Source organism: Polyergus mexicanus, unplaced genomic scaffold (genome assembly GCF_030449975.1).
Source record: "Polyergus mexicanus isolate NDT 795.1 unplaced genomic scaffold, iyPolMexi1.0 SCAF_13, whole genome shotgun sequence".
NCBI classification, from domain to species: Eukaryota; Metazoa; Arthropoda; class Insecta; order Hymenoptera; family Formicidae; genus Polyergus; species Polyergus mexicanus.
In genome coordinates this window covers 985793-998620 of record NW_027223333.1, presented here as the reverse complement: position 1 = coordinate 998620, position 12828 = coordinate 985793, and the positions used below count along the sequence as shown (strand labels likewise).

The 12828-nt window shown below is 37.6% G+C and overlaps 2 protein-coding genes across 5 annotated transcripts in view; one reads left to right on the top strand and one right to left on the bottom strand.

Annotated features, from left to right (window-relative positions):
- The window catches only part of LOC138938506 (uncharacterized), a 184584-nt gene that overhangs the window by 13454 nt on the left and 158302 nt on the right, over positions 1–12828 (top strand). The gene's annotated exons all lie outside the window — the stretch shown is intronic.
- Positions 1–12828, bottom strand: part of LOC138938501 (irregular chiasm C-roughest protein) — a 124245-nt gene that overhangs the window by 21667 nt on the left and 89750 nt on the right. For all 4 annotated transcript variants that reach the window (XM_070305531.1, XM_070305534.1, XM_070305532.1 and 1 more), the window contains one exon: positions 3735–3967. In XM_070305531.1, the coding sequence (XP_070161632.1) occupies positions 3735–3967 (233 nt within the window). The remainder of the gene's footprint in view (positions 1–3734; positions 3968–12828) is intronic.

Here is a 12828-nt window from a genome sequence, read left to right as displayed (position 1 = left end):
GCGCTTTAACAATGAAACCACACGAACTTTATGTACGATATCGCGTGATTACCACTCTCCATTTCTCTCGCACTAACGCTTTCATCGATCCAACAATGTACTGAAATTTTTCGAGCAGCTTTTTCTCCATTTTTACGCTGTGCGAGCGGATAACGTCGAGTCACGTCAATGATCGATTATGAAGGTATCCTATTGTTTTATTGAACAGTGCCGAACGCAATAATAGCGTAATTCAGAGAAAATACTATTGTCGGAAAATGAATTCAAAGCTTCAAATGCGAAAATTGTAATATAAGCTAATTGTAAGAGTTGTAATATAAGCTGTAATATAAGATTACAATTGAAATGCGAATGAACAATTTAATATAGTATTCAATTTATACCATAACACTGATCATGTGTCGTCAAATGGAATTGACATTAAAGCTTGAAAAATTTATATTAATTATTTATTAAAATCATTGTCTATTCTATAGAAAGATTTAATTTTTTTGTTTGTTTGTTTGTTTGTTAACGCAATTGTATTTTTTTCGCTAACGCATTGCAATATCTGTGGATGCAGCTATTAATGCATCTTATGGAGATTTTTATAAAATGAAATAATTCGATGAGATCGTGTATTAATGAGACTATCCGAATGATTGAAATTCGAATATTGCGCACGACCCGTTTTCGCAATAATAATATATGTAATGCCAGAAAGAATATCGATTTAATTAATAGATAAATGCGCAAATGCGATTTCGCGATAATGAATAATGCGAAAATTAAGCTGTCATAAAACATGATATTTTTTGCACAATTGACATTTCAAACTGCGAATTAAATTTTTCAAAAAAATACGATTGTGTGCGCGCGCGCGTGTGTGTGTATAACGATCCCTGTCAAAATTATCGCATTACATAATTTTTTTAACATTGTTCATGTTTCGTCAAAAATTAGAGAACCGTTGTAAAGAAATTGCGCGACTTCTGTCTTCGCGACTCAATATTCTATCGGATTAGGCAATCGATTGATTACAGGGCTTTTTATAATTCAACGTATTCTTTTGTGCGTCGCGGAAAGGTATTTAAAATGGATATTTTTTCGTGTTTAAATATTCTGTTGATCATTACTCGCGCGTCGATTCTTCGGTCGCGCCATTAATCATGGATTTGCATAATTTTAATTAAAAAGCATACGTTTGTGCGAGCGATCGAGAAACAAATTTCATTAAATTCTTCACCAGTCGCTGATTAACTAGCTGCTCGCATTAGGTTGGATTTACATTAGCGACAGTGACAGGGATTCATATTTTATCGAGGAGTAAAAATCGCGCTTTCGACAGATTTGCCGTTCTCGAAATATTTGTATAGCCCTAAAATGTGTTAAACGTACGTGCATTTCGTCTAACGAAATGTCCGGCCGCGATAATAAATATTATTCTACTCGTTTATATTTTACATGCGAAAAATATGGCTATATAATTAAAAAAATATATAAAATAAAAATATTTTTGGAAATTTTAAACACACACAGGCATATTGATTTATAAAGAAAGAAAATTCCTTCATCTCGCAGGTGCCTTGTAAATAGTTTCTGAAATTGTTTAAGATACATGTCACATACATTCTCAATCACATATTCCAATCGTTTTTTTTATTGATTTTTTTTTATTGACTGTCTTATCAAGCAAACTGATCGACTTCAGATTGATCGAAAAATCTGCACGAAAGATGGCTCGTGCCATCTCAAGATAGATGGATCTGAGACACCCTGTATGCATTGTCTTGAGAAAAACGCCTTAGCAGGCAATTGTAATGGAAAATTATGCAATCGCGATAACTTCCGATGCTGTTGGGACTTGCATAGCCGAACTTCTGTCATGTAATGAATGAAAGTAAAACGCAAAGCGTATGAAATTCGTAGGCAGTGCATTAACGTAATAGGAAACCCTTATCTGCGAAGCATTCATTAAGTTTAAGAGTCCCTTTCATGTACGGATAAACTTTCTTTTGTCACGAATATTATAGAAACACGTCTTGCTAACTCATGAAGCTAACGATAATTTTTCCCTCGCATTACGTGTATTCCCCTGAAGCAGTTTAAACTAAGCGTAATGTATTTATTCATTCTTTTTTGACGAAATTTTATTCCGAGATAATTATATCATAGCATGCTATACATTAGTAGGATTGAAATATTTTTCTTGATATTAAAAAGGGCCGCGTTTTATCGAGCGTCACTGTCACATTGAGATTTAGAATATAAAAATAACAATTGTTAAGAAAATCCATCTATATCAATGACTTTTTTGACGAAATTTTTTTGTTCCGAGATAATTGTATCATAGGATGTTATACATTAGTAGAATTAAAATATTTTTAATATTAAAATTGGCCGCATTATATCGAGTCACTGTCACAATGAAATTTTGAATACAAAAACAATCGTTAACAAAATCCATTTATATCGATGACTCGTATAATTCAATATAAATCGTATTAACTTTTCTCAAATTAAATTGCTATTTCTTTTTCCAACTTTTGTATTTTAATACGTTTATAAGTTTACGTGAGCGTTGCGGAGATAATCAATATTAACCGATTATATAGACGGACCAGTTGCGCGGAAACACGCGTTTCTTTCGCCGAATGGACTTGTCGGCAAGAAGTGCGGCTTCGGTCAGATTTTCAGGGTAGATAGGGTACTATTTACTAAGCGTGTCGCTCGGAGATTCCTTAATTTCGATTCAGCTAATCATGAATAATAATAACGTCGTGTTAGGTGTTAACTCGCGTTATCAGTTCTAGATCCGTGTAATACGAGAGTCTCCGATGGGCGTTTGGTTCGACACCAAGCAAAACATTATTCAGCCGCTCGGCTGATCTGTTTATTTTCACGCGATAAAAATAACTTCGAATCACGCTTCATCGATTTCATATATAAATTGGAAAAGTCTACCATGAGATGTACACGTTTTCGTATTTTTTACGTAACGATCTGACACGAGCAAGGGGATGGTGTGGGGTTTTTTTTTTTTTTTTTTAACGACAGATCCGTGACTATAATTCAATTGGTAACATTAATCTTTTCACTTTAGCGTTCAATAACCGCTATCGCCCGAGGCGTTGTAAACAAACAGTGTTTACCTTCGAATATCTGAGATATTTAGTATTAATATCCAGACAAAAAATGTTTATGGTTTGAAAAGAAAATCTTTCAACTCAATATCGCTCGTCAATAATGATGCGATCAATAGAGAGAGTTTAAAATTCTATTAAGTTAAATTATTGTGTGTGTGTGTGTGTGTGTGTGTGTGTGTGTGTGTGTGTGTGTGTGTGTGTGTGTGTGTGTGTCTGTATAATATTGTATACATATATATTATATGTACATATATATATATATATAAGCTGAGAATATCTTTTACCTTCATTATTATTTTTTTTAAATTTTACATTATGATTAACAATATCTCGACTTGTGTATAATCTACGTGTGCGATATAGAAACATTTTTATACGCGCGAAACAGTAAAACGAGAGGTACGCCTCGACATAATATCGATCGGACATAAATAATCCTTTGGGCGGTGTACTTGTCCATCGCCGAGAGATACCCACAAAGTTTCCGGACGCAATCACCGGGGATTGCTTTCATGCCGATTAATCCGTTTTTATCCGCGAGTTTATCTTATCGATATATATGTTGATAAAGATGCCAGAACGATGTCTAAAGACGAAAGATTTCCTCACCTCCGCCGGCGGTTTTCCGGCGACGCTTATGCACTCGATCACCAGCTCGCGATCCTCGGTGGTGACGAGAAAGTCGCCTTGCAGGATCTTCGGCTTTTGCGGCGGCACCAGCACGCTCAGTCTGGCAAATCTCGATCGTAAAGCCGGCTGTCCGTCGTTTGTCGGCGAAGCCTGACATTGATACGTGCCATCGTCCTCGAGTTCCACCGGATATATGTGTAGCGAAAAATCGCCTGCAAGCGAAAAGAAAATATGATCATTAAGCATCGCGCTTATCAAATATTTGCCACAATTATGGCGTATTTTCTCGTAAACTGAAAACCAGCATGCTTTTTAAATTTAATTAATAATATTTTTTTTTAATTTTTAATTTCAAGTATACGTTACTTCACAATTTTAATACGAATTTTATTATTATTTTTTTAATAATTTACAATAGGAAAAAAACTGAAAAGTTCTAGAAACTGACTAGATATTTTTATTTTCAGGGAAATTGAATCGATAAAAAAATTTGTCAGTGAAAGACATTGTGGTAGAAAAGTAAAAATGATATCTATGTTAGACGAAAAAAAGAGGAGAGAGAAGGAGATAGAATGAGAGGAGGGGGTGGGAGGGTCTATTCTCCAAATTGTAGACAATGGAAGAGATCGAAAAAACGATATCAATTGCAGCGGAATATGTCAGTCGCTTTTACGGCATCGCGCCGGATATGGGATTCATCGCGGCGCGATTTTATTTTAAATTCGTCGCGTATTCAGGTAAACTGTCAGAAGCCAGCTAGCTTGATAACTACACCATCGGCGAATTAGAGCGAGCTTATTCTACCGTGAGAAAGAGAGTATCTCTTTCCATCTTTTTCTTTTTTTCTCTCTCCCTTCCCGATGATTTTCAGCCACCGTCGCCGCTGCCATCGCTACCCCATCCCTCGCCGATTCCCCCCCCCCCCCCGTCAAATCGCGGGACCGTCGCATGTCGCATTGTCTGTCGAGTGAAAGTGGCGTCGTCGCTCAAAAGTATCGCGAGCTCGTCGATTCACGCCAAGTCGCACCACGTATCATGGTAACGTATCGTGCTCGAATAAATCCGTGTCGCTCGTGCAATTTATTCTCTCTCCTGCCCCCCCCCCTTCTCTCTCTCTCCCTCTCTCTCTCCCTTTGTACGCCGCCCGTTCTTTCTTTCGCACATTGGCACTTTTCCCCCTATCGTCTCGCACGTCCGTTCCACGTTTCCTTCGATCCTTCTCGCGAATCGATGTCACGCATGCATCTCGCGATACGCGCCTATAATGTCACGCTTCTTGGATCCGCGAGCGGACAAAGCGAGCGTGACGAGGGAAAGAAAGAGAGAGACGTTTCGCGAATATGGGTGCGATGGTCCGAGGCACAGCTCATGGCCAGACGGTGGAAAAATGTAATTGTCAGTCTCCATGCGTGCGTGTGACGAGGGATAATTCCATACGATAATTTATCGCACCATCGCGATAAAAGCGACCGAGTGTCAGTCCCGATTTACTGTCCTTATATATAATATGAAATTGCACAGAAAGTATGAAATAAATAGATAAACGCGTTTTGAGACGACAGCTCTATTCTATATCTATAAAGCCTTGTGTCCCACGATGCTGGAATTCGGTTCGAGAAACGTGTAGCCAATAAAATTGCCGCTTTTCCGTAAAAGCTGCGAATTGATTGGCTACAGATTTCTCGATCCGAGAACTCGGACCGAATTCTAGCATCGTGGACACAAACGCTTTACAAATTAATCGTATTTTTTCAGATTGATCTCCGAGACAAAAATTAAATAACATACTCTTAAAAAGTATAAAATAAATTATATGAAAAAAAAAAAAAGAATATTTTTCTGAAATTAATAGATTTTATAATTAGGAGAAATTGTAGCTCGGTAAATTGAAAAGAAAATAAATTCAAAAATAAAGGTATAAAAAATATAGTCTATATATCATATAATAATAATTTACAAGTTTTTTTAGAGATACGTATGAATAATACAATTATAATGATATATAAATACAATTTAAATATATCAAATTCTTTTTTATTTTTGTTTTTGTATATTTAATTAGAGTTAATTCTCTAGATCTTCTTGTTTACTTTTCATTATGGGATAATGTATATTCTTTTTAATTGTCGCTCCTGCGCCATGTTGGCTTCATGCCCGATGAAACGTGTGTTGGTAACACCGCGCGTTTCAGTCAGTTTAAACGTCAGGATGTTTATCGAAAATAATTTCCCCGGGAAATTTCGTGTGGCGCGGTGGCGGGATGACGCGAAAAACTTCGTCGAGTCATTCATTCGTCCGTGGTGGTCGTGCGAGCAAAATTGACGCGTGCTCCTGCATTAAATGATAAAGCGTTATTTCGCACTCCTTTTGATTTTGTTTTTACCGCAGCGCCATATTCATCCGCTATTTTCGAATACTGCCAATAGATCGATTCATTCTTTCGAGTGTGTTGCACAGCTTTGTTGAATTATGTAAAAGTCATTCGACTCATCGTGATTTGCAGTTTCTGGTGTAAATCAAGTTTGAAATTTTAAAGAAATATTTTAAGCCGGTTTGCCCGAATACCGTGTTACATCGACTTTTTTTTTCTTTTTTTTTTAAATCCAAGGTCCCATACCGCCAATATACCACCATACCTGCATGTACAATATCATTCTTGCAAAATTCCACAATACAGCTTATTTTTAATTACCGTCCTCAATTAAAACCGTATAGCGAAAATCGCGACCAAGTTGTATTCCGACGAGAGAATATCCATCCGCGTCCGTGAATGTCAAAAGGCCAATTGAAATGTACAATACATTCTCTTGTCGACTGTAATTAACGCTTCTCTCGGGACTCTTGTTCGATAAACCTTAGAAGCTTTGACATACGGTAGATTTCTTTGTAATGATGGGATAATTACTTTCGCTAGATGTAGTCAACGTTGTATGTCAGTATTGTAATGTCAGTTGGGATAATCATCTATAATGCCCTCGTAATCAGTTTAATTTACTTGGACGAGTGTAGCTCGGTAATTTTCGCGCTACAAACTTTCGCCACGCTATTGTTTGCGCAGCTGTTATCGTACGACTTTCTATAGAATAGCTTTCTTCAAAGATCTATATCTTACAATTTTCTTTTATGTTAAGTTTCCTCGGAGTTGCCTCGAGACATTACATAACGATAATATTTTATATTTAAGATGGTAGAGTTAGTCAAGATATTACAATATATATTGGGAAGTGTAAATACAATATTATAAAACAGCGTTTTTCAATTATTGCCTCCTCGACAAATTTACATTTTTTTACAATTTCGTTTTATTTATTTCGTTTTTCTCTCATTCACTTCTATATGCATTTTCATACATTATGCGTTTTATATATTTTCTATATATAACCTTTCGATAATCGTGTATTATTCGGAGGATGAAAGATTTTACGGCGAATAATCAACTGGATGAATGATGATGACAACCATCCTATTTAGAAAATGTTGACGTACCAGGAAGTGTTACCGGGTCAGGAAGTTTTACGGGGGAAAGAGATCCTCTCTTCGAATACTACACACCTGCGCGTCAAGTAAAGTTTGTTGCATTAAGCGTGAAAAATTATAATGCCAGAAAACTTTGACGTCGGACAGAAGTGTGAACCTCGATTATATTAAAACTCCCGCCAAATTTTTTGAATAATGAATTCGAATATTCGATAAGAAAATGATGAAAACTCTCGAAACTTTCGTAATTATAGAAAAATGTCGCCGTTTCGCGATCGCACATAAAGTTATCTGATTTTTTTTTTTTTAATTATTATTATTAATCCGTGCCTTGCGGCTTTGGATGTCTTGCAGTTTTTACATTTGTTATTCTGTCTTTATTTGTTTGTGTGTTTCTTTTGTGTTCTCATAATAGATTAAATTAAATTAAATTAAGTTATCTGATATTAATTTTCGAGAGAAGTATCTTATATCAATACCAATATTTTATATCGCACAGTCGTTTGATATCGCGCTCTAGGATCCTTCGTGTTATAATTGGAAAAGATTTTCAAGGTAGGGTAGAAGCCGAACAAAGGATCTTTCGGCAGCAAAGCCACGAGAAGAGAGTCATAACGATTTACTCGATGCGGCGGAACAATACATCGCAGACAATATTAATTAACTCTTGCGTTATCCGCCCCGCTACGAACAGTCATAATTAATTTTAATTACACGAGTCAAGAAACGAATACTGTGACGCAAACCGTCGCGATTAATTATAATTTGTTAACATGGGGGAATATAATTGTTGCGGCGTGCCGGAATCTTAACCGAGCGAAAATTCGCGAAAATTAGCCTACAACGCGATTAATAAAAAATTAGAAAAAGTTCGTCCGCAATAAGAAATGAACGTTTGATTAACAACGTAACTCTAAATCTATTTGAGATTGATGTATATATATATTTGCGCTGGAGAATAATGTGTGTACAGTGTTAATATTATAATTTCACGATGTATCGTTTCGAGGTTTCGGCGCCCTAAAATATATTTTAACGTAAAACATCCTTCTTAAGCACGGAGTCGGTTTTGTTCATTAATACGGGTTGAATTTTACAAATACCGGGTTCCGGCGTCGAGAAGGACACGTAGCGAACCCAAAGTTTGCGCGGCAGAGAGTCTCAGCCCCTTTCCGGATGCATAATTTATGCGGGTACTCGGCTTTTCGCGTAGTAAGACTTGGTACATTTTATGCTTCAAAGAGCATAAAAATGATGGAGGACTTAAAAAAAAAAATTCTCCTCGCGCTGCTCGACATCTGCAATTTTGTGTGTTCGAGGTAAGATTGTCGTTTTGTTCCTTTGTAGAAAAATCACGTACGAGATACGAGACGAAGGTTGCGCGATGTTTTGTAATTTGAATACTAAAAATTTCTAATTCAAATGCTAAAAAAGCGATATTGCGAGCGAGAAACTTTCCTCCGTTAAGAATAACACCGCACAGTAGAAACAGAACTTCCTCCAAGGAGCTAAGAAAATGATATCTTTGAATATCGGAGATATACAATACAAATGATAAATAAATACATCACGTCATTCGTCGATTTGATGCTCGCGGTAAATAGAAATTGTAGATAATAATAACGCTGAGATAAAAAAGAAAGAGAAATTAATCTTTTCTCCATTTCTTGCGTTATGACATCGCCTCGTCTTAAGCGTTAATCGCGTGTTGCTCGTACATCAATAAATTGATTAAATCGTAGACTTGGCGTCATAATCAAGATAGCTTTAACATAAGGCCATTAATCCTCCACTCGGGAACGTGGCCGCTAGTTGTTTCGGTAAACTCTCCCTCTCCCTCCCTCTCTCTCTCTCTCTCTCTCTCTCTGTCTCTCTGTCTCTCAGTTGGCTCTGTAACTAGACAAACGGCAGGATGATAACATCGCGCGCAGTTACGGGCCTTTATTGCAATACGTAGTAAATCACACATGGCCTAACTAATAGCGCGGGATTGTCTTTACACGCGATGCGATTACCCTGCAAATTTCGCTCGAACGTTCGGTCTCGCGGTACCGGTGGCGAAAATCAAGCGTAGGGGTAAAGGGAGCTAAATAAATAAATAAAAGAGAGGGAGAAAGAGAAAAAAAAACACGTCGCGCTCGCGCCGAAGCTGCGAAAATATCGAAAACGTAATCCAACGGGGTTTTCCGAGGCTCCGATATAGAGGCTCTGATTCGCGAGAACGGGCAACCTCGCGAAAGCTTGTGCGTTGTACCACCGTGAACGGGGGAGGGGGTCGCGCGAATTTGGTCTCCCGGCACGAAGTAATCGCGTAATCAGCGGGCGCGCCCGGCTTTATCTAACTCTGGCGTATCGGCATTTGGTCGTCGGCCGTTGGTCGCGGGCATTGATTCCGGCATTCGAGTCGAGCCGTGAACGGCCCAAAACGATAACATCCCACGGACGTCGCTAGAGTTTGCGTTGGGGCCCTCTCTTTATCGCGACGATAAATTGCGGGAGAAAGGGGGCGGGAGGGGGGAAAAGCGCCCTCGATACAATGCACGAGAGCTTTTCGCGCCTTAAGACGCCGCGCGCGTTTAATACAGGGGTACACGTGAGGTACACGGGTCTCCTCGAACCTAGGTTAGGGTGTGTAATAGCCGGACCATAACTCCCTCCGAAATTAGCAACGGTTAGGCCTACAAACGGCCGCTAGGCAAGCGAACGCCTGCCGGACGAGCCAGTCGTAACATTAATCGCGTCTGTAAATTTCGCGAAAGCACGGCCGGGCATAGCTGCGCACTTGGAACTCGTGGTTGAGCTTCGTCACGGCGAGGGATGAATGGGGAACGGGCAGGGGAGAAAAGGGGTAGAGGCTGAGGAGGGAGACGCGAGTAAACGCGCGTTAACGTTCGTCCGGTCGCCTGGCCGGGATTCGATCATCGAGGAAAATCGATATGCCGTAAAACGACGGCCGCTTTTCATTTTCATTATCCTCTGCCGTCATTATACGATTTAAGGGCGTACAGTAACTCGAATAAAAGGAAGATGCGAATTTGGAATCGCAAATCAATTTGAAGATAAAGGAAAAAAAGAGCTTTTTATTACAGATTAGATTTTTATTTTTCCACGAGAAGATTATTTATACGTCTTATCTTTCGTTCCAACTTTAATCGAGATCCTCGGAATTACGTACAGCGGTAGACGACTTGGAATAGAGACACGTGTCTTTATTTCGAATTTTCTCTTTATACATCTCTTACGACGATCTCTTATCACGAGATTTGACCGTAGTAGAAGATAAATATTCGCCGCGTTTCCACTACCGGCCATCTGGCAAGGGCTAATGCATCACAGATGATTATCCTTTAATCGACGAACCAACCTATCCTAATATCCTAAGGTCGCGGCAATTGGCAATTAAGCGCGTCTGGAATACCTGATTGGTGCTTACGCAAAGCTTCCATTCGCGCATGTGCAGGACTGGAGTTGCAGCTTCGAATTTGCTATCTCGTCGCAGAATGTGAACATATTACCATATGGATAAGGCAAGATTTCGGTAAAAGTGCTTTAAGGCTCAGCAGGTCGAAAATGCGGTTGAATTTTTCATGCCGCGGTGAAAACGTGCTAGCTCTGCATACGCGATTTACCGTATTCAAATATAGAAAAGCCTTTGTTGTTTATATATATTCTTATGTTAATTAATAATGTTGATGAAATAAATAAATCGTCGACCCAGCACATGTCAGACGGGTATAAGCAAGGATCAACTTTGAATACAGTTTACCTTTTTGGCGATTTTACCATAATCGTAAATTTCTTGAAAACGAATGATCAAATTATAATTTACTGTTTCTCTAATAAAAAAATGATAACCATCGAACCGATGATTTTCGAGGATCGTATAAAGCTCGAAAGATATAATTTTATAAAAATTTCCAAGAGAACTGACGCTATTCTTATTCAATGTTTAATTTTGGATACTTAGATATTAGGATATATCTCAAAATTATTTTATATAGCTCAGAACGTGTTCGGAAAATAAAAGTGTCGAACGTGAAATAAATATAATAATGAATAAATTCCCTGCACATTTATCTTTAGGCGATCTGCCAATTTATCTACTATTCGAAAGCGTTCCGCTACACGCGAGAAAGATTGTAGAACGAGCTGGCCTAATATTTACAATGACGGTAGCGCCGTCATTCGGGCCAATTATTGTCATCGCCGGCCCAATATGGTCTCCCGAATAGTTAGCAAATAGAAGAAAGATGGACAATATACGCGATGATTACCGCGTTGATAATGGCGCGACAGGGCTCGCGCGCTTGAAATTATACTCAGCTTTTACTGCCCAACGATTCAATCGGCACTATTGGCCACTGTGTTGACACGATCGTATTGATTTCGTAAACCAACTGGCGTATCATGGTTTCTAGTTGCGGTTCGCTAAAATTTCAATATCACATGCTCGCCATTGTTTTAGCACCGATAACGGCGCTGACTTCTAACGAAACAATGATGCGTTTGCGATATTTCGGCGAATTAAATGTTTATATGATATATATATATATATATATATATATACGCGATACAATGATTATTACATCATTTGCACGAATCTCATCATCTAGACTTTCTAATGTCGGATTAAATCTCGCTAATTAATTTGTAACATGAATTTTTCATTAAAGCAGAGAGTGCAAAATCGTACGACAGCGGAAACTTCTCATGTTTCTTTTACTCAATATTGGGTTAATATATTCAAATGATTTTTTTTTTTTTTTCTTCTCATATATTTGGCTGCAATTTGATCGATGCTTCTGGTTGAGTAAACTCTTTTTGAATTTTCATTCCGATTTGAATAAAGTTTATGATTTTGGCGATCTATATCATATTTTTCTTCATATCGAATAATCAAATCGTAGTTTCTTACTTTTCAATAAAAAATGATAATAATCGGCCCAGTGATTTCCGAGAAAAGGATAAAGAAGTTTGAAAAATATAATTTTATAAAAATTTCGAGGGATAGACGTATTATTATTATATATTCAACATTTATTTAGATATTGGATTACATCAAAAAAATTATTTTATGTAGCTCGGAATGTGTGTGTTCGAAAAATTATTAATTATTATTATTATTATTATTATTATTATTATTTTTTTAATAAAAAGAATTTTATTATCGTAGTCATTTTCAAGCGTACTATCTCCCTTAACTCACGCTTCCATATAATCGTAATGTGTGCGACAGATCTAATAATTAAACGACGCGACAACGACCGTAGCCAAATGGAGATCGATTCTATATTAAATTTAGCGATTCCGATTTAAATGCTACCGATGAGAATGTCACCATAATTAAAATCAATTTTCACGATTTTATCCTTCATTAAGGCCATATTTATTATTATGCATATTCATGCGGAGCGATAAACATTTTCAGCTCTTGTCAGCGTTTTATTAGATATTAATTCGCGGAGTAAAGTACACTTGGATGTAAATATTTTTTATAAATGTAGTAAAAACTTCAGAAGATAGAAGCGCACTCAAATCATATTTGTGATAATTCGCGTATGAAACGAATTTTATTGTACAATATGTGTGACGTATT